Genomic DNA, 27,954 nt, shown 5'->3' with positions numbered 1-27,954 from the left:
TACCTGATATGTTCATGTTCACATGCATTGTGGCTTACCCTAAATGTTTTCTACAATTGTGATGACCACTGAGGCATTGACAGAGTACCAGTAAGACGAAAATGTAATGCAATTTTTTAAATTACAAATGATACTATCAGTTTAACAATTTGATGTGTAAATATTGACAAATATCTTAGGGTCTCATCCCCCTTTAGTTTTACTGACAGCATGCACTTGAGATGGCATGGACTCCACAAGTCAGTGTAAAACCTGCTGACTCACCTTATCCTCACCCTTATCATGATATGACAGTTTTCCACAAAGTTTCTCGTGATGTCACAGAGTGCTTGGCTTTCTCAGTCTTGAAGTGCCCCCATAAATGTTGAACGGGGTTGAGGTCAGGAGACTGGAGGACAGTCCGTGGCAGTGAGGACTCCTTGGTCTTCTTTGGTCTTCAGTGGTTGTGTCAAAGCTTTGAGGTGTGTTTAGGCTCATTATCCTGCTGCATTACGAATGTGCATGTCAATCGAGGCTGCATCAGTGCTCCGTCTATGGAGTTTGGTGGGTCAGGATCTCAATCACAACACATTAAAACAGCATCCATATGATTTATAAATTATCCGCAGGTTTAGATTGACAGGAGGACACTGGGGAAACACCTTGAAAACACACAGACATCATCATCATGACGTGTACTGTCACACCTCTTTAGGAGCCGCAGCGCCGACTTTCTGTGTGAATTACACAGCGGTTCGTCTTTAAGGCGGAGATGCTATGCTCTGTGTGAATGACCAATGGCGGAGAATTGGAGAACTGCCGCTGTGGCAATAATGAGGCGTCTCTGTGTGAAAAGGGCTACTGCAAGACAGCCTGCTTCTGACAGGACTGACTGTACTCTTGTTTGTTTATTTAGTAAACAGTATTTTCTGTTTCTATAGCTTCTATATCTTTCAGTGAACTAAGCTTGATGTATTGATGTTCTGATGGTGTACTCACTTGGGCTCTGCCTGATCGTGCTTTGGATGCAACTGATCCAGTTTCTGTGAAGCATCAGAGATCTATGTGCTGCCCCATTAGATACCTTTAAGGAGACTCCAAACTGATGTCCAATATCAATTTTTGACACCATTCTCATTAATGTAGCTGCTTCTAATATGGCTGAAAAGAAGTTGCAAATTACTCTGGCTTTCGTTTTTTCGTTTACCTTCACTGATCTACTTACCTGAATAGGCAATCGGATTATTTCTATCACAGGCGAATGGCTACCGCTTCTACATGCGGGATTGACCAAAAACCTTCCGAAAGGGCTTTGCATTGCAAATGGTGTGGGATAAAGGTGGCCGATTAATCAGCGCCGATGGGACCTTTTACAAACTGTTGTTATCAGCTGAACTTGGCTCTGACAGTTGCCGTTGGCTGTGTAGCCTCTACAGACCACGTGGTGTATGTCACCATCTTGCATGGAGGAATCGTATCGTATCATCATTTGAAGGCCACTTCTGGAGAAAATATCTAAATCCTCTAAATCTCTCTCTTAATCTTTAGTAAACAAACTGACACACTGACAAGACCCAATCAGAAGGCGAACATGGGTGTCTGCATCATCCTTTACATAAAAAAATGTTCTCTGCTCATCTAGATTTAGCATTGACATCAGAGTTTCTAAATATCTCCATCATGGGAAGAGTTTCGTTAATTAGTTAGTTAGTTAGTTGATGACCTTAAACACTGTTAACATGTTACATTTTATTTTCCACTTTCATAAGGTCAGGTCAGGAGATATAACATGCAAAGAGACAGACATTCCTTGCAGTATAGATCGTAGGGGTGTAACGATACCAAAAACTCACAGTATGATATAATCATAATATACAGTATATATACTTGTGGGTGGCTGTAGCTCAGACAGTCGCTGGTTCATATCGCCAGCTCTTCCGGTTGCATGTTGAAGTATCCTTGAGCAAGACCCCAAATTGCTGCCTCTTTCATCAATGTATGTGTGTGAATATATAAAAAAGTGTTACAAAGTGCCTTGAGTGGTCACTGGAGAAGCGCTATAGAAATGCAAGTCCACGTATAGTCCACTATATATATAGATATTTATTGCAATATTTAAAGGAAGAAAGAATAAAGATGAACTGAATAACAGTTTGACTTCTGACACTTTCATTCACTTTCTGAATCCTCAATATTTGTGACAATTTGCAGGTTCATATGACGATATACCCTCGAACAATGTCCTTATAAAATATAAAAAGTAATCGGTACACCATTTATTACTCATATAGCCATGACTTTTACATATGTAAAGAGAAGCCATAAGACTATGTACAATTGCAAAACAATACTGCAGCCAGCAGCCAGCAGCAATCCCTCCCTCTGCTTATACAGCGGGACTACCTGGGCACCCAGGGAGGCATGACACGGGAGGACAGCCGAGAACAGGCACTGAGCTGAGGGGCCCACCTCTAGCAGACTGCCATAGCAGTTCTTTGTTGCTATTGTTGACGGTGTATGCACAGTGGGGTCTCAAATTCTGAGACCACATTAAAAATGTCAAATACTTTCATATTAACCTTGAAAATAGCCAGAAAGTTTGAGGATTCAGAAGGTAAATGAAAGTGTCAGGAATTAAATTGTTATTGTAAGCAAAAAGGGTGTTTCTCAGCATTAAAGTAAGGCCACACTAACGGCCCTGACACACCAGGCTGATGAATGGCACTGTCAGGGCCATCAGTGAGCATTTGTGGCACTACCCAGTGTGGTGCATCATGCACTAGAAGTTAACCAGTAGTAGATAGTAATCAATCAATCAATCAATCAATCAAAGCTTTATTGTCATTTAGTTGTACCAACAAAGTAGTGCTGCAAAAATGAGATTGTGCCTGTATCTCATAATACAGACACAAAAAGCACACACAATATATAGATATAATAATTTAAAACTAAAACTATGAATAAGGCTCATGAACTACAGTAGTGCGCATGCTCCACATCAGCAGTTGAGCAATCTAACAGCTTGTTGAAGGAAGCTGTTGATTAGTCTGTTGATTAGTTCTGCCTTTTTGACTCCAAAACCGTTTTTCTCACGGGAGCAGTTCAAAGAAGTTGGGAGAAGGAAAAGGGTGATAGCTGATTAATCGGATAATAGCAATTTGAGTACACTTTAGAGATGTGCAGGACACTGTATTTAGTTAGAGTTGAAAAGCTAGCAGTAGCTGTCTGTTTGATATCAAGACACAAGATCTGGAAATGTGATTTGGTGGATACATCATTGGACTCTGTTCTGTTTACAGTGGTCGATGAACTGTTCTGTGGCTGAACTGGCTGGGATTACTTCTGTTGTGGTCCCGTTACATTATAGCAAATGTGAAGTCAGTGTATGTGTTATATCATATGATATTGTGGAGTATTTCAGTTTGTGTGTTAACACAATGGATGTTTATATTTAGAAAGACACAAAACAGAAACTGAAAGTACAATGATGGAAAGGGACAAAATGGCTGTTAATAGATAACATAAAAATAGAATTATCAACACCACAAATCTCTTATGATCAAAAAGTTGAATCGACACCTCTAAAACATTAGAACTTATGGTTCAGTAGGTTAATTGAAGGGCTGTTGAATTTGACTGCATTAGTCTTAGCCAGGTAAACCAAATAAACTGGCAAATAAGCGTATATTATTGTAGGAGCTGTGATTTAAACCAGCATTGTGTTTTTTTGATGACAATATCATTGAGAAACAGCAACTCATTTTTGAATTGGTTTATTTGAAAATATCATCACGTGGTTGAAAAGTGAGTGTGAGTGTGTTTGTCGGTTTCCTGTCATTCCTCAGGTGCAGTGGAGCTGGAGAACCTCCCTCTGAGGAAAGATGCCCTCAGAGAGTTTGACCTGCCATTTGAAGTCAAAGCAGGTGAGACACACTGACTGCTTTCCGTCATAACAAGCTGAAATGGGTGAAGTGTCCTCTAACCTAATGCCAGTGAACAGCATTCTTTATCATAAAAGGTGGCTTTTCACGATGAGTCTAAGGGAGTAGTGGAGTTTTCCACAAATAAATTAATGTGTGGGAAACACTGGATAGCTTATCAGTTTGGCTCTGGTGGCCGCAGAAATGGTCTACATGTAAACATTGTCAGATCCAAACAAAGAATTCCTCCCTTACGAAAACAGACAGCTTCATCCAAATCAAATTATGGACTTGAATTATGTAGCTTTGGTTGTCTCAGCCTAATCTATGTTTCTTTACCTCCTTCACTTACATTGCTATGCAATGATGTTGTTGGTTTTCCATGTAGTGAGTCCCCAGGACCTGCAGGTGTTCATTTGAGTGGGTCCCTGATAAAATTTCGTCCAGTGAGTTAGGATCTGTGGCCCAGGTCAGAGTAAATTCAAACATTTTTGGCAAAACACACCCTTACGGCTTTACATATACCCCCCTTTTGGGTCAGGAATACCTCATTTGCACCTGATTCCAACTACTGTGGATATAATGGTCTGATATATATAACCATGTTTTTAGGGTTTAATTGTAACTTTTGATGAAGTTTGATGAAGCTATTATTTTTTTTAGCTCCAGGCTGTGTTCCTTGTAGTGTGATCATTGCAACATGTTGTCTTTCACCAGGCTTCATTGGAAAGATTACTCTCCAGATCCCGTTCTACCGGCCTCACAGTGACCCATGGGTCATCTCCATGTCCCAGCTGACCCTCATCATTGGTCCTGCCCAGTTACAGGAGTATGATGGAGAGAAGGAGAGAGAGGAAGAGAGAGAGCGCAAACAGCGCCTCCTCAAGGCTCTTGAAGACAAATTCAAAGTAGGTGGATCAACACGACAGATATTGTGCTTTTTGTTTATCACACAGAACCAAAAATAACAGAATCCTCTCTTATTTAACCAACCAGCAATTTAGGTTTCTGGTCTCTAATGAGTGTTACAGCCTGTCATGTGCAAAATAAATGTGGTGATTATAGAGATCTTCCCATGTTTTAGCATTCGCAGGTTCTTCGTAGTAACATCCATATTTGCAGAATTGGAGTCCAAGTTCATTAGTTTTGCTAATACTGATCTTCAGGGGATTGTCGTTGCACTTTGTGATGAAGCTGTCTGTTAGTCCTCTGTACTCTTCTGTAAAAATAGTTTATTAGTGAAGACATACATGTCAAAATATTAAGAACTTGCATTTTGCCCCAAAATATTCCTTTTATATAATTTTTTCTTCACTTCACATATGAGTCTCAATAGACGAGTGGATGAAACCTACAACATGAGTGGCTGGCCGAGGCATACAGCCATGATTCCGTAATTCTAGTTTTCTTAAGACAAAAGCCCCATTCACAATGCCCTGTCAAGGTGGGACAGGAGTGTGACAATCTGATGGTGTTCACACTCTGACAACTAAACAACAACAACAAATAATAGAGAAATGACCCACACCTCAACCCACAAAGCAAGATGACATGACCAAACAAAAGTAATGTGGTAGCAGGTAGTGTCTTCAGCATCCTCAATCACAATACATTATAACAGCATCAATATGATTATAAACAGTTGGCAGATACGGCATGCTGTATGAAATGTCAGATTTGAGCAGCTTTATGCTAGCGCTGCTTGGCTCAGTGGATAAATAAAGGCGGCGTAAAGGCGAGGTTTAATTAGGTGTTTCTGATAGCCATCTACAAGCTTATGGTAGTCCTCTGGCTGAGTTTTTAACTACCCACATTGACAAAATTGTTGAAGTTCAACTAGCACAGACTTGTTTCTTCAGCACAGTCCACATTTTCTCAATGGGGTTCAAGTCAGGACTTTGGGAAGTCCATTCCAAAACCTCAATTCTAGCTTGATTTATCCATACCTTTAACACTTTTAATGTGTGTTTGGGATCATTGTCCTGTTGGAACACCCAACTGCACCCAAGAGCCAATCTTTTGCTGATGATTTGAGGTTTTCCTGAAGAATTTGGAGATAGTCCTCCTTCTTCATTATTCCATTTACTTTCTTCAGAAAAGCACTGGCCATAAAAAACAGCCCTACCAGCACCATGCTTGACAGTAGGTATGGTGTTCTTGGGGTTAAAGGACTCACTAACCCTAACCCTAACCCTCCTCCAAACATATTGCTGCTCATTGTAGTCAAACAACTCAGTTTTAGTTTCATGTGACCACAGAGTTTTCCTCCAGCAGATTTTTTTTCTTTGTTCATGTGATTAGCAGCAAACTTCAGTCCAAGAATTTCTTTCTTGCACAGCAGCCTCTCAGCTCATGTTGATGTAAAACACACTTGACTGTGGACACTGACAGCTGTCTTCCAGCAGCTTCTAATTCATTGCAGACTTGCTTTTTGATGGTTTTTGGTTGACTCTTTACATCCTGACCAGTTTTCTCTCAGCAACAGGTGATAGTTTGTGTTTTCGTTCTTCTTTCTCACACAACTTTCCATAATCACCTAAATTGACAGTTCAAGTTGCTGTACGTATAGTTTTGATCCAGCAGATTTGCTCTATTTTTCAGAAGACCTATATCAAATTCATTATTGAACCAAATTCATGAATATTTTTTGTGACACAAGTAGTATGTGTTCCACTCATTTCGTTACAGAAAAAAAGAGCTGTAGAAATCATTAAAATAAAGACTGCCACATACATTTTCTTTACAAGTGGATGAAAATTGTATGTAGGAACATATACTGTATGACTGCATGTGTTTTGCTCCTATAGAGTGAGTGTGAACAGAGAGGAGAATCCTACTGGTACTCTGTCACTGCCTCAATGGTCACCAGGATTGTGGAAAACATTGAGGTAAGCCATCAAACATTAGATATTAAAGCGGGAACAAAACGGCTATGTTCAGACTGTCAGTTGTTTGGCATATCCAAATTGTATTCACATTTATTTTAGGAATTTTGGACAGCTGGTTTGCATATTTGGAGGTTGTTTCAAATGGATTGAAATTGGTTTTCTGCAGACTTGTCTCCGTCCTGACGCTCTGGCCCCTCATACCAAATATCAAAGTATCTTTTCAGTTACTCGCAGCTTAACAGACAATGATATCTCGTCCACAGAGACAAAAGTGTATCAGCGTGGCTGAGCAGAGCCATGCTGCTCCCAGTCTGAACACAGCCTATGATAATCAACTCGTGTGTTTTATGTATCAGTTCAAACAATTTATATAGTGAGTGAGTAAATTGTATAGCCCATTTAGAAATAGATAGACATATAGATCGTACATATACAGTCAAATACAAGTGCAAATCTAGAAACATTAACTGTACTATATACAGTAAGTATATACAACATATAAGTAGCTATAGAATTACATAAAATATGTAGGTAGAAGAGAAAAGGTAAGTGGAACATAGTGTTTTAGAGGATAAGGTGAAGTATTGACAGTGATAATAATTTGAAGCGCATTATTTAAGTGTTGTGGAGTGTGTGTTACAGAGTCACAGTTTATTTGACCAAGGGTAAGCTATGTAACAGAAAGGCCTCTTTGTTTAATGTATAGCAAGAGAAACCTGTTTAATGTTCATATGGGCAGCTGTTGTTTTAAGACAGACACAGAAAACTGTGAACCAAACTTTTAAACAAGTAAGCAACTGATTTTTTATGTTGCAATGAAACAGAACAGGGACTGAATCCATACGTACCGTCTAAAGAAGGAAAGCTAAACAAGTAAATATGAGGATGGAATACATGTTAGGACAGAGAATTTCCATGCCACTTCCTTGACGCTGTGGTCGACCTGGCCAAGAAAGCAGGTAGTAACTGTTTGACCATAAGTAAAAGACTGACCTCTGATTTTCTGGCTTGCGTGTAGCTGAAGATCCAAGATGTACATCTTAGATTTGAGGATGACTTCTCCAACCCAGAGAAACCCTACGCCTTTGGGGTTTGCATCAACAACGTTTCAGCTCAGAACCCTTCCAAAGAGTCGGTAAGAGAGCTTTTAAACTAATAATTGAAAATGCACAATTTCCATTACACACTACTAGTTAAATGTATTTTAATGCATTGCATTCAGCACAAGATTGTCATGTGTTTGTGACTCTGTATAATCTCTTAATGAAACTGCATGTTGTAATTAAGGGGCCTTGGTTGATTCAGGACTGTTACAGGTCTTTACATTCGCGGTTAACAGAGATTTTCTTTGTGTTTGCAGGTCCAGAAACTCCTCCGACAAAAGCAGTTAGAGATAGAAGACTTCAGCGTCTACTGGGATACACAGTGTGAAATGTTGGGAAAACTTCCTGCAAACCAGATCCAGGTCAGACACTCGTGCCATGCAGTTTTTGTTGAGCAATCATATTGTTCTCTGTGCACCACTCTGTGAAATTGTACATTTCCTCCTGATATGAAATCTCATCATCGCTTATAATACGATCGATGTTCTCCCCATGACTGTGATTGCAGTCAAGGGTATCCTACTTTAGGCCTAGTGACAAACTGTCCCTAGTGACAGACTGTTTTTACATTGTTACACATTATTGTACTTCCTACATTTAAAGGACCTCCTTCTTGAAGGAAGGTCATTTATCCCATGACTTAAAGCTAAAAATCAGGTGTATTGTTTATGTAATGTCTAACCCTACCTTACCTAATATATGACAAAATACGAGCTGCATGGTAGAGCATTAGCACTGCAAGACCTGTGTAACTTGAGGTTTTCTAACCAAATTAGATGTAAATGCATTGTCTCTTCAGTTCAAGAGACAAAGTTGTGTATGAGTTGTCTGGTTGTTTTCTGACTGTACAGGATGCAATGACCCGGTGTATGCAGAGCCGTGAGCATCAGTACATCTTTGAACCAGTGTGTGCCTCCGTGTTGCTTAGAAGAAATGCCTCAAAGGAGCCTCTTAGGTCCCGGAACACCCCACGGATTGAAGGCCAAGTTCAACTGGAACCCATGTCTTTACGCCTGTCACAGGTCTGTATGAACACCTGATGTTTTGCTTTATCAACAGTGGGAGATTAATTACCAAGATATATCTGTGATTTTCCATTTTTAAATACATGCTTATGTGAAAGTGTGCATGCGTAGGTGGAAATTGAGGAAAACATGCATGTGCCTGTGGAAAACACATGGTACAAGCTAACCGATCAGCCAAATTATGAAAAGGATTGACAGATGACATAAATAAAATTGGTCATCTTGTCCGAATGCAATGTTCTGCTGGAGAGTCTTGGGTCCTGGCAGTCGTGAACTGTAGATGCCACTTGACATGCAGTACTCGCCAAACACTGTTGCAGACCATGTACAACCCCTCATTGTACCTACAATCCTTGATGCACTGAAGGAAATACCAATAATAATCGGTGAATTAAAACTCTGAGTGTTAAAAGGGTTTTCATCTGAGAAATGACTTATGACATGACACAGTTGATTCTACCCTGCACAATGGGTAAAAGCATAACAAGCCAGAAAAAGACATGGACACATTGGAACTGCTGAGACCTAACATAACAGCATTACATATTGTGAACTTTGTGAACTTTGAAGTCTTTTCATTTATTGCATTGACTGTGTGGTTGTGTTGGTCTGAGATCATGTCTACTGCGCCTGCCTTTTACAACAAATTTCAATTTCACTTATTCTGAACCCCAGCCTGTGTTTTACTGATCATTTTATGACACAGGAGTAAGCACACAGAGTAGTGACTGCGTATTTGCTTGTTTTCTTTAGGTCCAGTACCAGCAGATCATGGCCTTCCTCAAAGAGCTGGACCGCCGGGAGCGAGAGCTTCTTTACCGAAAGTGGAGGCCTAAAGTCCCCATTTCTGGAAAGTAAGTTCACACAGAAGTTCTTGCTTAAAAAGGTGAAATGAATTAAAGCTGCAAGCAGAGATGAACGGGCCCTTAAGGCCCCCACACACCGCCCAGACGTCCAACTGCCTTATCCGACCACTCTCCGACCACTCCGTTGCCTCTTGTCTGACCCGTTCGGCAGAAAAGGTGCATTGAACACACCGCTTCGACGTGCTGCCTACGCCACAGTAGTGTGTACGTTCTGCGCTTGCGCGAGATGCAATAAGCGGGTGATGGAGTTGTAAACGAGAACCTTATGCACGCAACTCTCTTTACTTTCGATCAAAACGAAACTTAACTATTTCCGATAAAAAAACAGCTGCATACTAAACATGCAGCGAGGCTTTACCAAACTTACACAAATTAATTCGTCCTGAACGGACATAACTAGTCTGGTGACACTACTGCAAAACATGAAAACGGGGAATGACGGAACAGAGTGCATAGAAAAACAAAGCGCACACAGTATTCCGCCCCTCCCACACACCGCGCTGATTCGCCAGCACACCACCAATCAGAACCGCCATTCAGCTGGCACACAACCAATCGGAGGATACAATGGCTCAGACGTCCGACGGCCCTCCTCCTCAGACTTTGCATGCTCAGTCGGATCCGACAACGTCCGCGCGGCTCCGAAAGCTTCCGACAGAGCCGAACACACCAAACATATTTGTTCCCGACCTCGTCCGAGTCTCTCCAAACGCTTCAGACGTCCAACGGTTGGGCTGGTGTGTTCCTGCCTTTACTCCACATACGTCAGGTAGTGGCGACGTCGGAGGGCGCGTGCCTAGATTGTCATGTCATGAATGTCATGTAAATTGGATGATGTTTGTCTGACTTCCTGTGTCCAGTGGGTGGCGCTATGGATATGACACAGTATTGATGCATAGACATATTCAGGGTGACACCCTCTACATGTGTGAGTAATTTGGTGTAGATGGGAAATTGTATGTTGAAGTGATAAGGACTTGGTGCTTCATGGCGAAGCATCAAAATGGACCACACCAACCAGGTAGGACGTAGGCGAAAGCGTTTGATAACTTTTCATCTTCAAGGTCTGAGGATGATACTGACTGAAAGTGAAGTCTGTGGTGTTAAATCTGTAGGAGGAGTTTGTTAAAGCACGATGCATGGAAATGGTTCAAAATAGGGGGAAAAAATCAAAATGGTGGACTTCCTGTTAGACTGACAGTTTGGATCAATGGACCTTTTTTGTGCATCTGCTCATGATACATATGCATACCAAATTTCGTAATTGTATGCGCATGTATAAGTCGGGGATTACAGCAGGGGGAGCTATGTAGTCCCCTGACCACACCCACACCCCAGATATGATAATTTCACCAGATATGATGTGTATTCCAAGTTTGGTGAGTTTTGGGGTATGTTCAGGCCTCCAAAACAGCGCTTAAACACGCAGAAGAAAAATAATAGTCCTAGTGATTCCAGTAGGTCCTCACACTGGTCAGCGCTCGGGCCCTAATGATCCAACAAAAAACAAATCATTGCATTTCACTGTTACATACTGTGTTTACTGTGTAATAAACCTTTGTATCTTTGAATCAAACTTGACCTTGTAACAATTATTCCCTGCAGCTGCCGGCAGTGGTGGTTGTTTGCCATCAAGGCAAACCTGAATGAAATCAGGGAGCAGCGGCGGCGAAGCAGCTGGCACTTTGCCCTTCAGCGGGCAAGAGACACCCAGACCTACACCAGCCTCTACTTCAGAAAACTCAAAGGAGTCCCCTTGAGTCCTCAGGAAGAGGTACAAAATCCGAATTAAGTCTATTGCCAAGTATGTTTTCACATAGAGGGAATTTGGTGTTTTGGTAGATAACAATAAACATAGTAAGGGAAAAAAGAAAAAACTATAATGAGCATTACAAAAGCCAATAGTAAATAGAAAATAGAAAACTTCCCACAAAGAGTTCCTACAGGATATTGTGGCACTGGTGGGTGGACCTCAGACAGTTATGGGGGCTCAGGGGGCATGTTCTCCACAAATTGAGGACTAAGTGGCATCTATCAGTGAGATATTTTGTTACAACAAATAAAATACCCCTTGCCTCATCATCATCCAGGGTCACTAAATACAAATGAATTAATAGATTTGGTTTGTCCGTTCTGGACTACTGTACAAACATGGTGGTGAAGTATATTGTACTGTGGGAGAGGACCTGTTCTCTCTGTAGATAAAAACAGTTCAAACACAACAGTTCTTAGGATCAGGTGACTGTACAGTGATGAACACATCATCAAACAACATGTAGTTAATACTTCCCTTCATCCAGATTGGTGATTCTATATTTTGTATGTCTGTGACTATCAAAAGTAAGGTTATTGCTCTCTCCTGATTTACTGTCCTGATGTGTGCATTTGTCGTCAACTAGAGTGAGCTGGAGCGAGTGGAAGAGGAGCAGACATTAGAGGAGCTGCAGAGTCTCAGAGAAATTGTCCATGACTGGTTTCGAAAGCAGGAAGAGATTGCAGAGGTAAGTTTAGATGATGCATACTGTTGTTTTCAATTAAAATGACAAAGCATTAGGGTCTTTGTGGCCCTGTGGTAAGATAAAGCCCCTCTGCCTTACAGGCACACTAGATGTGTGTTCAGCGCTGCTGTGTGACATTACTTCTTGTTTTTCATTTTGGCGTCCATGTTCACAGGTGTTTGATGTCACAGGTTAGACTGTTCACAGTGGATGCATGAGATGCGCTTTTTGCACATGTCAAGCGTGGCTGATGCGTTGCGTGATTCGGAGTCTCACCTGTTTCTACCGCGTCATGCACTGTTCTCAGTAAAAATCGACCTGAAAACGACCTGTAGACAGTCATAAGGACATCATACCAGGCTTTCATTACATCAGCAATGCTTTCAACTGTTTGTGTTTTTTAACCGTTTTTAATCATCAACATTTAATTGATCTTCTTCCTCTGTCCCCTCCTGCAGAATTTGCGAGAGCCCAGCAGTGACCCGAAGCCATCGTCACCCACCACATCCATCCCCAAGAGTGGGAGTTCAGGGATGATCCAGTACCTCCAGTCTTGGTTTCCGGGCTGGGGAGGCTGGTATGGAGATTCCCAGGACCCAGACAGACCTGAAGCACTTCTGCCAAGTCCTTCCTCCTGGGATATTCTGGGTGAGAAACTCTGAGACTGAGGGCTGACATTGATCACAACGTTGGTTTTATTTGAATTACATATTTTGTCGCATTTGATAATTCTGAATGGGATGAAATAAGTGTAGACTTCTGTATTAAAAGTTATATTTTTGTGTTCTCACCTTGTATTCTGTAGTGTTGGTTAAAGTCTTATCCCTGCATTGACAGTCAGCATAATGATAGAATATCCAAGCATTCTGACTGCTGACTCGCTGATGTAATGCTTCCTCAGCAGAGACAGAAGACTTGTTCGATCCCTTGGAGGACTCTCACACTCTCAACACATTCACCAGGCGTGATCATCTGTTTGCCCGGCTGGAGTTCTTACTTGAGAAGGGTGGAGTCACGCTCTTTCACCAGAACAGGATAGGGGACACCCTGCAGGAGAATGGGGTCATCCAGTTGGAATTCTCAGGTACGCAGAAGCAGTTTTTGGACCAAGGAAACATCTTTCAGGATTTGCTTTGTCTTAAGAGTATAGTTCACAATAATTCAAGTGTTACCATTATGCAGGCAGTTGGATGTTTTTTAGTTCAAAGATAGAAAGGTATGGCTGGTTGATGGGATATAAACATTATAATGCAGTACAGTATAATTATATATATATATATCGCCATTGTCTGTTTGACACAAGAGTCTGCCAAATTCTTGTGTTGTTGGTTTCTTATTGCCTGCTGATTCATGGTGTTAAGTAAAGGGCCATGCACTGAAATACATGGGTCTTTCTTGTAGGGTTGGCTTATAAACGAACCAAAAATTATTCTTGTCAGATATATACTCTGACTGGTACCCCAAAGAGTCGATCCCTAGTCTAAATGGACTTTGGTAGCCAACAAACCAGTTTCGTGTTCACAAACACCACACCATGGCTTTGACACAAAATAAAGGCCTTCCTGAAGGGACCTCAAAAGGACACCACACACTTGAAGCAAGCCAACTCTTGAACAAACTCTTTTTTTGGGTTTGTTGTGCGCAGATCTTTTTTGACCTTAAATAATACAATTGCAGTAGGCATCTGCACACACTGCGGGCACACTCAGAACATTTACTATACCTTATTTCAGCGTGTTTGATCACCTTCATTGTCACTAGTACATACGTCACCTTTAGTAGGCATCCATGTATGCTTGTCACTATAAAAATGTCTTTGAGAAATGGTCTCATTTAATTAATGTGACCATGTTTCCACAGGAGTAAAGGTGATTGTGGAGTCTCTCCCTCGCTCTGAGTCTTCGCTGCTGTCTGTTAAGCTGGGAACTTTGTTCTTGAGAGACTTGACCACTCAGGGTACCATCTTCCCTGTCCTGGTTTCTCCCAAAACGGTAAGCAGTGATGGACAGATTTGGACAGTGAGTTCATAATGTGGAGAAAAGTTAGACCTTTGGAAATAAAAGTTAGAAGTGAATTGCAACTTTCGAAGTGCATAATATTTGTATTATTTTCTATGTTATGTTGTATCACGTTTGTAATATATGAACATATCCCTTGTTTTAGGACAAAGTTGTTGTTGCCATTAACCAGCCATCTGGTCAGTCCAGCAGTACCTCTGGTAAGATTTTTGTTTTCTAGTATAAGAAATGACTGAATAGTCTGAAAGAGGCTCTGACACCTATTTTACTATGAACATTCTGCTGGAATTCTAGCTTCATAAAAAAAGCGTTTATTTTAGTTAAACTGAAGGGATTTGATTGTGCAAATAACAGACCAGTAAGTATGTAGGAGCTTGTTTACAAATTTCTTACTGCAGTAATTGCCACAGTGTGAATATTTCTTTTAAATTTGAATACTGATTTTAGTGTTGATCGAGTCAAATTCAAAACAATCTTTCTCTTTAATTCACATTAATCTTTTTCAGAAATGGTGGAAACACTGGAAATTCCACCATTGTAGACTCATGGTCCAAAAAACCTTTTTTAGAGCACATTGAGCTAGACTTCATACAGCTCTGGAGTAGATGAAGACTTTTTTGTTTGTTTTTGCAGCCAACAACAGAGAAATTGGCTGCTTCGCTTGTATCTTCCATATCTTCCTATAACAATGTCAGTCAGCAAGTTGTGTAGGACTGCCACCTAGGTGGAGGATGGTCCTCTAGTAAGTGGTCCCATGTTCCATACAAAGCGGAGTTACGTAAGGCTGGACTACAAACGAGGCGTTTCTAGAAGTTCAGGAGCAGTGTCAACTGTGGGAGAAAATAACTCCCTTTGCTGCAATGACGATGCCAACCTCCACGGCTGCTCACAGGACTTTTAACTTACTCTTTATTACGTAATACGAGTTCAACATCTTTTTTTGTATTATTTATTTTGTATTTTTTGTATGTAATCAGATTTGGGTGGATGCATGAATAACAATGTTACCATATTGTTGGTTTTTTCTGTTTTTAGGATTCAGTGCAGAGAGCTCTTCATCACCAGTGTTTGAGATGATTTATGAGCGTAACCCTGCGAGGTGTACGTTTGAGAGAAGACTGGAAGTGAACACTAGTCCACTAAACATCATTTACAACCCACAAGCCATCAAAAAAGTGACTGAATTCTTCTATAAAGGAAGAGTTCATACCTCAGGTAAGTAATCAAAACCTGTGTCCTTTGTTCCATGTGCGTACATTTTTGTTACAAAACTGTGGAATATGCTTGATGAATTTCACATTTTAGGCATTGTGTCTTTCTGTTTCCTTCTGTTTCTTTCTTGTGACAAAGTTACTTATTGTAATTTGCATTTGACAAAAATGTCTGCTAAATGCCCTTAACATAAATGTGAATGTGTCAGTGCTGGTGTTAAAAGTGAAAGAAAACTACACATTTAAAGATGTCCTCTCCAAAAAAAAAAAAAAAAATCAGTATGAATTTTGACAGGTGCAGATATAGAGAAGTGATTAAGCAAGCCGCAAAATAACAGTCCTCAGATTTACCAGTCTCATGATCACCTTAATGAGAATTTGTTCTGAACAGTTGGCACAATACATAATCTTTGCTGACTTACTTAGCTCTTCTTGTACCCTCTTTTCACTTTTGGACACCGTACTGTAGGTCAAGTTATAAAAGCCCCTCATACCCCTTTCACACTAGAAAAAAAACAAAAAGCTTACACCAGTCAACATCTGGCTTTTTTCTTCCATGTGACAGGGAACATGTTACTCCCTTGACAAATGGCACATAGGCTGAAACACAACACCCAGGTGGACACGCTTAATTTTGTCAAACAATGTGTCTAATTCAGAATAACGATTTGAACCACTGTGACCTGGCTGCTCTACCTCTTGAGCTAAGGTGATCCTATTTTTACATCACAATTCATACTGAAGGCAGTTACATCACTTTAATTGCCTAAAATAACAAAATCAAGCTGAATTATAAACAAATATATCTGCTTGTGAGAAGAAGATAAATGTGTTTACTCTTATTTTATAAGTATAGAAGTCTATGAAATCTTTCCCCACAATCCAAAAAAATGCAAATGCAAATAACATTACATCTTCACCTCATATACTTTATACTTACACTAATACCTTTTAATACCAGTGGATAATTGTAACTTGTTTATTTGATACCAAGGTTTTGGCTATCAGTCAGAGCTGGAGCTGAGAGTGGCAGAGGCTGCCAGGAGGCAGTACAACAAGCTGAAGATGCAAACCAAGGCAGAGATCCGACAGACCATTGATCAGCTACTTGTGGGAGAGTTTATTGTAAGAAAGACTGACTGGATAATGACATCAAATTAATTGGCAGTTTAATCATCTCTAAATACCACTGATATATTTGCTTTGTAGGAGAACAGTAAGCGTTGGACCATGAAGTTGGACATCTGTGCACCCCAGGTGGTTTTCCCTGATGACTTCCAGTCAGGGGACCCGATGTTAGTTGTTGTTGATTTAGGCAGGATTCTCCTCACAAACTCTCAAGGTAAAACAAACAGCCTTTTTAACAAAAAAAAAAAATCAAATATACATCCAAATGTATACATTCTTTGGCTTACAGTGGTTTTTAACTTAGCTGATACATGTTCTTATTCATTTTATTTGAAGATGACGCTAAGGCCAGCTCAAAAGCTACTCAACCTGAAAGAGATGACATGAGTGATGATGAGTACCAGACACCCCTTGCCACCCCACCGGAGTCTCCACCACCTGAACTAGACATGCCTTTGAAAGAACAGCTCAAAAGTCCTCCCAGCCTCAGGTCTCCTGAAAGTGTATATGCCTACAGCAGAAAGCTCTATGAAAAATACTCCTTGGCCTTTAAGGACCTACAGATAATGGTTGGTCGCTGTAAAGATAACTGGAAACATCTGCAAGAGAGTGAGGTAGGGCCTACTCATGTGGTTGAGAAGTTTAATGTCCTGCTACAGCTTGAGCAGAGACTGCGATACACATCGGACCCCCAGCTCCCTGGGGCTGTACTGTCAGGAATTCTACCGGACCTCAAGGTTCATATCAACCTTGAGAAGATGACTGCTCTTAGGAGTTGTTTGGCTAGGCTAAGTAATTCGTCTGTAAGTGAAGAAGATAAAAGCCAGGAGATGGGCCCAAATATAAGGTGTCCTGATCCTCTTACCCTCCGCCATGACAAGATCTTTCAGAGAGAGGACAGCTCTTGGAAGCTGCAAGGTTCAGCCAAGAACCTGACCCAGAGCGTAATGACTTTAGAGCAGCACACACGGGAAGTCCTTGTGGAATCACGTCTACTTTTGGCTGAATTTAACATAAACTATATGCAGCTTGGCATAGAGAGTGATGGTCGCTACATATCTGTTCTCAAGGTATTTGGCACAAATGCTAATTTTGTCAAGCGGCCATATGATGCTGAAGTCTCTCTGACAGTCCATGGACTTCTGTTGGTGGATACCTTACAGACTTATGGCTCAGACTTCGACCTCCTTGTGGCTTCTCATAAGCATCTCAGTTTTGACATACCTACGGGCAGCCTCAGGGAGAGCGAACCGTCATCTCCTGTGTTGTCTGATGGCGGGTCTCCCCATCATCAGGGCCACCATACTGAATCAACCTCTGGTACGGCCATGGAGAGAATGTCCCCCTACAGTTCTTTTCTGAAAGACCAGGAGGCCCTGATTAAACTTGAGTACCAGTTTGTTAGCTCAGACTGCCCCTCAATGAACCTAGACAGCTCCCTTCAGGTGACAAGCATGCAGGTCAACAACTTGGACATCATTCTCAACCCTGAGACCATGGTGGAGCTACTTAAGTTTCTCCAGAAGTCATTCCCCAAAGAAGAAAGCGCCTGGACATCATCAGTACAACAACATACAAAACAGTCTTACAGTGAAGAAGGGGAGGGGACATATCAGGCCACCTATGATCAAAACAAAGAGCTGACAGTGGAGATTCACCGCCTTAACCTGCTTCTACTCCGGACAGTGTCCACTGGCACTGTCCTGGGTGCTGAGAAGAAAGGGTTGAAGATTGCCACTACCAGCATCACTGGCACCAAGGTCAATGTGTCCATGGGTAGTCGGTTGGACATCAATGGTTCCCTTGGGTCCATGCAGTTGGTTGACTTGACCCAGGACGGAGGCCGAAGCCAATTTGTGGTCAGCATTGGCAGTGTTGAGGAAAACTCCTCAACTCTTGGATTAACATTCCTTCCTGACACAGGTGGTTCTCCCTCAGAGGCTTTAAATTTCCGCCTTTTGGAGAAATCCCATGGCGAATGTTCTTTGCAACTTCAAATGGCATCCTTGCATTATAATCACTCAGCCAAATTCCTGAAGGAGCTGAGTTTGTCTGCCAATGAGGTAGAAGACAATTTCCGCTCCATGCTGAAAAGTGCTGCTACCAAAGTGTCAACAGTTCTAGCCACTAAGACAGCAGAGTACAGTGGAATGGTTTCCCTATTTGAGACTCCATCACGGAGAACCCGTACTCAGAGTCAAAGCTGGGCTTATCCATTTGAGGATGAAGAGGATCTGCCAATGGAGGAGCCTGAGTCTACATTAGATACATTAATGGTGAAGCTGACCCTTAACATCAGCATTGAATCACCAGTTGTGTCCATTCCCCGTAAACCTGGACACCATGAGCTATTGGTTGGTCATCTGGGAAGCATAACAATCCAGAACAGTGTCACTGGCCAGGGCTCTGAAGGAGAGAGGTTGCAGGTGTTGGTGGAGGATATTCGACTGTATTCACTCAACATGAGTCATTTGGCTGTGAAGAGAACACCCAGAAGGGATACAGCTGGCAGCTTCTCGCCAGCCCACAATGGGAGCATTAATCAGGATGAACCGCAGTTAACGCGCCATGACTTCTTTGAATACCTCAGCCGTGGTAAAGGTGAGAATCTTAAAAATTGTAAGAACAGTGGTATTCCAAATGTTATATTCTATTTGGCAGATGATGCAAGCATACATTTTATGCAGCTTGTTGCACAGGTTCTCTTATTTTCTTTTCTTTTACAGCCTTCCATATATTGAAAGACACCACTATACAGTTCACCCTGGAGAAAGTCCCCATTGATGAAGAAAACCAGTTTACTTTCCTTACCACAGAGGAGCCCTGCAAGAGCACAGGGTTGCTGAGAGTTGAAGGCAAATTTGTCAACCCTGTTCAGGTATACACTTTAATAATAATTAATTAAATTCTAAATGTGACGTGTTATTCAAATAATGGCCATGTCTCAAGCAGTACTGATTATGAATCTGATCCCTGTTACCACATCTATGCAGTGATCAGAAATATTTTTTCCAAAAAGATAAGATTGTTACTTTCTGAGTTTTTTTCTGGGAGTGAAAACTTAAAGTATTTTTCCAGGTGAAATTTTCTCCAAAGACCTGAGCTTGTGGTGTGGTTGACTGTGTCTTACATATATTCAACCGGTCATCTTCAGTTAGTTGTATGTTTGCTTCTTTCTCCTACCTTGATTCAACATACATTGTGGAAAGACCTCTTTCCAATTGTAAAGATGAACGAATGTTGGAGACACGTTTCCTGTTAGGATTGTTGTCAAAGTAAAGTCTCATTAGAAGATATCTGTAGAAATTGTGTTTGCTCAAATTGTAGGTTAATGTGAGTTTTTTAAAAGGTAATTAAACGCCATTTAGAAGATATTGTACAGTATGAGGTGATGCCCAAATGTGTCCAATGTTTAAATCTGTTAGAATCTTAAATTCAATGTCAAATACTACCCATGCATTTCTTTCAAATGAAAAAAATCTCTTTTAAGTTGACAAAGATAGTTTCTGCAAGACATGGTACAATTCAAATGGGATGGCAATCTGTCTCTCGCCATTAATTACCATAAATATTTTCCTAAAATAGAGTCCCACGTTGCTCCACCACAATTGGAGGGCCTTCACCTCTCCTATACTTGCAATAAGACTTTTATAAAAAATTTGAAGTTTGGTGTAGATTACAACGTCCTATTTCATGGCGAAACATGCAATGCCATGGCAACAGAAATCAAAAGTCAGACAATGTTTCAACATTTACTTTATCATACCTTTATATATAATAATATTCTTATTAGTGCATGGTTTTTGGTAAACTGCAAATCCAGCATTGCTGTCCTCCAACCTTCAACTTGGGGTGAGGTGTAATCATCTCATCAGTTTAAGTGAAAATATCAGTGTGGGTTTACAGGCCCTTTAAAGTACATTTTTTATGTGGGGCCACTGACTGGTTATTAATTGCATTTATGTTTGATACTCTGGTGATAGGTGTTCCTGTGCAAGCCTGTCTATGAACAAGTCCTCCAGACACTTGACAATTTGTTCCTGATTGAGGAGCAACGTGTTACACCGAGCCAACCACCGACACCCCCACCACCAACTCCTTCCTCCACCAGACCTCACCGCTTCCCTGACCCCCAGGGAGGGCTATTTGCAAGGGACCCTCCCCATATAAACTTCTCCCAGTCGTCGCTGTCCTCTGTGTTGCCCTTACAGTCTCACAAACCTGCTCTTCACTCTTCCTCGTTCACTCAGCTCAAAGTCACCTTACATGTGGCAGAATTACAAGTCCAGCTCAGTGCTGACCTGACCCAGGGTTCCCAGGGCTTAGTCAGCCTGCGCTTCCAAGATCTGGAGGGCGACTTTACCAAAGATCACCCCCACCTACTGGCAGTCCAGCTGGCTCTCCGCTCACTGCTAATGGAGGACCTCCTGGAGCAGAACCCTAAGTCTAAATACAAACATCTGATGGTGTCTCGTGGAGCTCACAAGCCCTCCACCTTCAGTCCAAAGGAGTACCTTTCCCAAAGCTGTCCATCAGCATCGAATGCCCTCTACCCAGACATGCCACGCTCACTGCCTGCCCACATGGAGGAGGCACAAAACGTCTTCCAGCTCTACCAGAGGCATCCTAGCACCCCTTCAGCTAGCAATCGCAAATCCAAGAGGGACCCAAACTGTCCAAGCACCCCGCCTCCCTCTCCTACCCACCACACAGCCTCTCCTCAACCACTCCCAGATTTTGATGACTCACTAGTTCATATCAATGTGCTACTGGTGGACCAGAGCCATCCAGAGTTCAAAACACTCTATGGCAGTGTGGGAAGAAGTGTGGATATTGATTTTAACTGCCTGGACGTATTGATCACACTACAGACCTGGGTGGTTATCCTTGATTTCTTTGGTATTGGCTCCACAGCCAATAATCATGCAGTGAAGTTGCACCCCAATTCACCTGAACCTGTGCCAGGACACCCTCTCTATGAGCCAGACAGCGGTGAGGAGGAGACAACACAGGCTGCCAACACTAAAGTGGACCTAAAGGTAGGTTGCTTGACCTAGAGCATCAAGTTGGAGAGGTTGGGCTGTCCAAATGCACAGAGTCAGGTTGGTAGGCTGCAGTTCCATGTTCACGTACAGTATCAGTAAAGGTTGTCATGAACACTGTATGAATGGATCATGTTATTTTTTAATGCCACTCCAAGCTGCATTTGAAAAAGATTGTTCTGATCATTTTCCCAGCCCACTGTTGGTATGGACTGATGTACTCACTGCACAGTGATATAGTTGTACAAGCTGTATCATTTTCAGCTCATTGTTATTGTGTGGTTATACAATGCCCAGTGTTGTTGTCTTCGGGAAAATGCATATTTGAAAATAATTTCTGAGGTGGATGTTTCATTGCTAAAGCTGCCCATGTTTTTATTTTTAGGTTCACTCTTTATCTCTTATACTGAACAAGAAACTCACCGAGCTTGCCAGAGCTAGTGTGTCCAAATTATCTGCTCATCTGGAAATGTTGGGTATGTAGGAACCTTTTCTAAATTCATCTTGTTTAGATAAAACAACTTCTCCACTTTTTTTTCAAGGTTGATTCATGAAAATAATTTGATGTTTAATATGGTATATATCACAATCATGGTATGTCTAATATTTCAGATGGCGACCTGGCATTACAAGGTAGTCTAGGAAGTTTGTCCCTAAGTGACCTTACCCCACATGGTGATCTCTACCGAGAACGCTTCACCACACAAGGAGGGGATGCCCTTATTTTCAACATCCATAAGTATATATATATATATATATCTATATATATCTACTGTGTGTGTGTGTGTGTGTGTGTGTGTGTGTGTATAATGTACTGTTTATGTATATAAACACAAGATTCAACAGACAGTTACTCTGTGTGAAACTGAAGAACTTCATGAAAATGTTCCTTTTTGCTTTGCCTCGTTCAGATACGGCCAGCCGGATCCTTACCTGGAGCGGGAATGTGACATCAAGGTGTCCCTGCAAATGGCTTCAGTGCAGTATGTCCACACCCAACGCTTTCAGGCCGAGGTGGTGGCCTTCATCCAACATTTCACCCAGTTACAGGATGTACTAGGCAGGCAGAGGGCTGCAATGAAAGGCCAGGCTGTGAGTATTTCCCAGTGTTATAAGTACCCAGAAGTCATACTAGAGTAAAAGTTAAATTAAAGGTATTTTGTTAAAATCACCTTTGGCTAAATTACAAGTCACCCATACAAATAATGCTTCGGTAAAGTATTTGACATTAAATACCCTTGGGTATCTAAAGTAAAAGCCAGTCATTTCAACATACACTACTCACAATAAGTTAGGGATATTGTGAGATACTCAGTGGATTTCATACATATGGTGTTTGTTTCACTTCACTTTCACTTCACTTCAGTTTTGGGATAGGGAGGCAATTGTATTGGGGTGATAGACACACCTCATTTTGTGTTTTCCACGTAATGGTCTCACTGTGTAGAGTGTGCCTTACATATTCGGGCCAATACCAAAAAACTAAAAGACAACCCTTTTCAATGTGGCATCAATTTCAACATTCTGTGGCTATAAAAAGCTGGTATTGTCAGTAAGTCATTCCAAGTTCATCATTCACACAACGTCACTTAACGGACAAGCAGCGCCACCTGGCCATAGCGCGCCTTCGGGTCGGTGGCAGGCAGTCAGATGTTGCTCGTGAACTTGGTGTGTGTCAAAGTGTCATCAGCAGACTTGCATCAAGACACAGAACTACTGGCAGAGTTCGTGACAGACCCAGGAGTGGAGCCCCACGAGTGACAGACCGCAACGATGACCAGTACCTAAGGACCTATGCACTCTGACATCATCAATCACCATTCGAAACCGACTCCACCGCTTTGGCTTGAATGCCAGACGACCGTTGCAGGTGACTCCACTGACACCAAGACACCGCCGTGAACGTTTGCAGTGGGCACAAGACCATGTGACCTGGACAATGCAGCAGTGGTCTACCGTCCTGCTCACTGATGAGTGTCGGGTCACCTTGCACAGAAATGATGTTCGTCAGCGTTGCTGGAGAAGGCGAGGTGAGCGATACGCCGAGGTCAACATGGTCCCCAGGGTTCCCTTTGGAACAGATTTGGTTATTGTAGATGGCTCAGTCACTGCACGTTCTTACCTCAGAGACATCATAGAACCCATCATCATCCCCCAATTCTGCCAGCACACCCCCAACTTTCTGTTCATGGATGATAATGCTCCACCACATCGTGCCAGAATTGTCACAGCTCGACTTCAGGAAGTCGGAGTGCCTCATATGGTATGGCCAGCAATGTCCCCTGACCTGAACCCCATAGAGCACGTCTGGGACCAGCTGAAGCAGAGACTGGATGATCTTACCCCACCCCCACGTGACCTGGCAGAACTGCGTGTAGCACTTGTGGAGGAGTGGAACGCATTGCCTCAGAACAACATCATGAGGCTAGTGAGGAGCATGAGACGTCGCTGTCAAGCTGTCATTGCAGCAAATGGTGGAAACACCCACTACTGACATTGTCAATTTTTGTTATTTGGGGCTATCCTTGTTATTGTCTAAATTTTTGGGGTGATAAATATTAAACTAATGAAAATGGTGTTTCTTCTCATTCATTATTAGTAATATCAAAGGGAACTTTTACTTATTTCATTAAAATTCAGACCAAATAGGAAAAGCATTCATGTAAACTACAATATCCCTAACTTATTGTGAGTAGTGTATATTTACATGTATGTACTGTATATAAGTTACTGCATATGATGGGTTGACTGATTATCACCCTGGCCAATTATCAGATATTCAGCATGTATATGAATATCGGAAACTGTGTATTGAGTAGCAGAAAATGGAAATACTCAATAATATTCAAGTATCTCAAAACCGGGCTTAAGTATTGTATAGGGGTGGGACGATACGGGTAACTCACGATTTGATACTGTGGCGATATTTGGCCCACGATAATGATAATTACACGATATCTACAATATTCGATATATTGCAAGAAATTTCATCAACGATATATTACAATATGTGACTGAAAAAGAAAAAATACCCATAAAAAGGAAAACGTCTTATGCATTTATTCCATTTATTTTATTTTCTTTCCTATAAATTTAATATGCCTTGATGTGTCCAGGTTGACCCAAAGCACTTTAATGTTCCCACTTCCCAGGTACTGGATGGGTGAACATAACTCTGCACATAATTGGTTGCATACTGAAATGTGCCCAATATTTAATTTAATTTTTATGTTATTCTTATCTTGTTTAGCTATTGTTAAACTAAAACAGGCCCAATTTTACATAAAACAAGTTGCGACTGACTTTTAAGTATCAGAAAGCACTGTCCTGGTTTACATAAGACATGGCAGGGTTCTCCCTAGACGGTGGAACAGCGGCGCTGCGCCGCTATACTGCTAGCTCAGTGCCACTATACTCATTTTCAATGTTAGCTGCTTTATAGCGGGTGTTTGTGGGCTGCCGCGTTCTTCTCATTAAAGAAGCGCCCACCAGCTGATGGTGACGAGCGTCCGTCCGTCCGTCCCCCGGCTGACGGTGACGAGCGTCTGTCCGCCCCCCCTTTGCAAAACAGTTCTTGCATATTGCATATTCTTGTTCCAGTGTTCTCCCGTCATATGTCTCGTAAAAGCTAAAGTGGGTCCACACTTTAGAGTGGAAACTTGCGGGTGGGTCTTTGATTTGTTTTTCGTTGTTCGTATTTTCCGCCATTCTTGCATCTGTTCTTCTTCTGTTGTTAACTCGTCTTCTTCACCGGCCGCTGCTTACGCCTACCTTATCCTCATTTACGGGATTAGCGCCCCCACAAACAGGACAGGATAGATTAACTACTGACGGTGACAACGGGGTAAATCCATAATGTGTGTTGTAATAAAATATCGATATTTGCCGTCAGTGTATCGATTATTTATTGCGACAGAGAGCACAACAATATATTGCAATATCGATTTTTTTTCCCACCTCTGGTATTGTACTTCGTTACATTCCATCCCTGTTACTGCCGGCTGAGGCTCTACATTGATAGAATAAGAAAGATAACTTTACAAGAGTATGCCCTAACTTAAAGGTTACAGAATGTTTGATTGAGCCAACACACATACACGTTTTACACACTCTACCATAGTACTATTTTTTTATGTCAGAATAGTATTTGTAGGCTGCTTTTTGCTCAACTTATTGTCTAAATAGAATTTTTTCCCAAACTTTCATCCACTCTTTTTATTCATGTCCCTTTCCTCCATTGCCCCTCACTCTGCCCATTTACTCTCTTGTCCTTTTTTCTTGCCTCTCTGTGTAGGTGCGGGAACATCCTCAGCGAGCATCCAGAGTTCTGCTTGATATTGAGGCCGGCGCCCCGGTTATTCTCATCCCAGAGAGCTCCCGGTCACCAAGGGTCATTGTGGCCAACCTCGGCCAGCTGAGGGTGCAGAACTGCTTTCAGCCAGCTGGGGCTCATGAGACTTTCTCCCATAGAGACAAGGTAGAGAAACTCACCATGGCACATGCCTTTTTCCCTTCTCTGGTGAGTCCTGCTGCCTGTTCATCTGCCCACGCAGTGCTCCCTACTCAACCTGCCTCTAATGTTTGCCTAATTCCACTGTATTCATTTATGCATTCCACGGTGTTACTGATGTTTTAAAATTTCAGAATTGCCTCATGCCACCATAAAACATACCACCCTGGCTCCATTGCACTGATGATTTTTTCATAATCTTTTCTTAAGTAACTGACTTGGAAATGTTCAATGAATGCAGAATGTAGAGTTTGGTTCCATAACTAAATCTTGGCAAAGTCTCTAATTGTCTTTGGTTTTATGCAGCCACTAAAGATGCAGTTTAAATTTAGTTTTGTATGCTTATTACCAAGCATCATAGGAGAAGATTTAAGTTCAATCCAAAATTGATTTATTCAGACTAATCTGGGTTCTGTTTCAGTTGACTAATTAGATGAATTCAGAACTTTTTGATCAGACTTTTGCATCACTGAGGACCCTTTACACCCACTTCACTACTTGTTTTAGCTACTCCCCTCGGGGAGCTGTTTCAGAGTACCTCTAGCCAAAAAGAGAATTTACAAGAACTCTTTTATTCCCACTGCAATATGCATTTTAAGACAAAATAGACACTTCTTTTTTAATATAACTTTGCAAACATGCTTTAAACTGTTGTGTGATTTTATGTGAGTCTCATCGGTGTGAATGTTGTTTCACATTGTTCATGAGTTGTTTGGCCTCAATGAGCAGCAATATGTTTGGAGGATAGAAGGTGAGGCCTTTTATCCCAGTAAAGTGAAAGGAATAATGAAGAAGGAGGGTTATTTCCAAATTCGTCTAGGAAAACCTAAAATCAGCAAGATGAGTGTTCAGCGTGATGACTGCCAGAAGCTTTTGAATGATTATCAATAGCACCAAATTAAGTTGAAAATGGCTGAAAGACCTCTAATGAATTTGTAATTGAACCAAACTTCATGAATGTTTTTGTGAAAATGTAGTATGTGTTCCACTCATTCATCACAGAAAAATGAGAGCTGTAGCAATCACTGGAACTGAATTAATGGAGACTTTTCACCATGACTGTATTGAAAACTAATGTGAAAAGTCCTGGTCATTACCCGTAACTGTGAATAAGATTTCTGCTAGTTTGGGCTGTAAGCTATGAGCACATTGTTAGACATATTTATAGCCAGCCTTTAACTTGGGCTTTTGTCTAACCATTACCAATAAAATCAAGCTACTGCATGTGTAAAGAGCAGGGCCTGTTCACACTGTCATTGGTTTTGGAGATTAGTGCATTTTGGAATGAGAGCATTAAGTAAATGTTGTGACTCGTGTTTTTTATGATGACTTTAATACTGCATGCAAATTTGTATAAGGATCCATCCTATTACCTGTTAACAATGGTATGCTTTTTCTTTTTTACTGTGGAAAAGTTTTGAACTTATGGTGTGCTGTTGATTTGTTTGATTGTTGGGTTTGCCTTCCTCATGTCTTATTATATATACAGTATATAATGTATACTGATCAGAGAACTTCATGGCAAAAGTTGGTGTATTATTTTGTTACAATTTAATCTTGAAATAGAAGTCTTTCCTTTGCTAGCGGAGAGAAGGTCAAACGGTATCTCAGTTTTTGACCAACTGGATCAAAATGAAATCAAGTAATTATTATTTTAAGTTAAACCTGTTGTTTATATTTACAGTGTCAACGACTATCTCACCACTGTGTTTTTATTTGTTTTTTCTGGCTCAGGAGGCGACAGAACAATTATATCAGTGAGATAT

The 27,954-nt window shown here is 41.4% G+C and overlaps 1 protein-coding gene across 8 annotated transcripts in view; it reads left to right on the top strand.

The window, feature by feature from the left end:
• vps13d (vacuolar protein sorting 13 homolog D) overlaps nucleotides 1–27,954 on the top strand; it is an 89,035-nt gene that overhangs the window by 3,028 nt on the left and 58,053 nt on the right. For 5 of the 8 annotated variants that reach the window (XM_030422323.1, XM_030422322.1, XM_030422320.1 and 2 more), the window contains exons 3-25: nucleotides 3,825–3,902; nucleotides 4,617–4,807; nucleotides 6,707–6,787; nucleotides 7,806–7,922; nucleotides 8,148–8,252; nucleotides 8,742–8,912; nucleotides 9,669–9,769; nucleotides 11,387–11,555; nucleotides 12,181–12,282; nucleotides 12,738–12,927; nucleotides 13,181–13,363; nucleotides 14,140–14,270; nucleotides 14,443–14,497; nucleotides 15,333–15,512; nucleotides 16,503–16,633; nucleotides 16,718–16,850; nucleotides 16,973–19,237; nucleotides 19,363–19,514; nucleotides 20,620–21,675; nucleotides 22,064–22,154; nucleotides 22,291–22,417; nucleotides 22,590–22,770; nucleotides 25,973–26,155. In XM_030422323.1, the coding sequence (XP_030278183.1) occupies nucleotides 3,825–3,902; nucleotides 4,617–4,807; nucleotides 6,707–6,787; nucleotides 7,806–7,922; nucleotides 8,148–8,252; nucleotides 8,742–8,912; nucleotides 9,669–9,769; nucleotides 11,387–11,555; nucleotides 12,181–12,282; nucleotides 12,738–12,927; nucleotides 13,181–13,363; nucleotides 14,140–14,270; nucleotides 14,443–14,497; nucleotides 15,333–15,512; nucleotides 16,503–16,633; nucleotides 16,718–16,850; nucleotides 16,973–19,237; nucleotides 19,363–19,514; nucleotides 20,620–21,675; nucleotides 22,064–22,154; nucleotides 22,291–22,417; nucleotides 22,590–22,770; nucleotides 25,973–26,155 (6,173 nt within the window). The remainder of the gene's footprint in view (nucleotides 1–3,824; nucleotides 3,903–4,616; nucleotides 4,808–6,706; nucleotides 6,788–7,805; nucleotides 7,923–8,147; nucleotides 8,253–8,741; nucleotides 8,913–9,668; nucleotides 9,770–11,386; nucleotides 11,556–12,180; nucleotides 12,283–12,737; nucleotides 12,928–13,180; nucleotides 13,364–14,139; nucleotides 14,271–14,442; nucleotides 14,498–15,332; nucleotides 15,513–16,502; nucleotides 16,634–16,717; nucleotides 16,851–16,972; nucleotides 19,238–19,362; nucleotides 19,515–20,619; nucleotides 21,676–22,063; nucleotides 22,155–22,290; nucleotides 22,418–22,589; nucleotides 22,771–25,972; nucleotides 26,156–27,954) is intronic. The other 3 variants (XM_030422325.1, XM_030422326.1, XM_030422321.1) reach the window with 1 other exon arrangement.

This window comes from Sparus aurata, chromosome 7, assembly GCF_900880675.1.
Source record: "Sparus aurata chromosome 7, fSpaAur1.1, whole genome shotgun sequence".
NCBI classification, from domain to species: domain Eukaryota; kingdom Metazoa; phylum Chordata; class Actinopteri; order Spariformes; family Sparidae; genus Sparus; species Sparus aurata.
The sequence above is the reverse complement of the archived record's forward strand: the minus strand, read 5'-3'. Positions and strand labels throughout refer to the sequence as shown.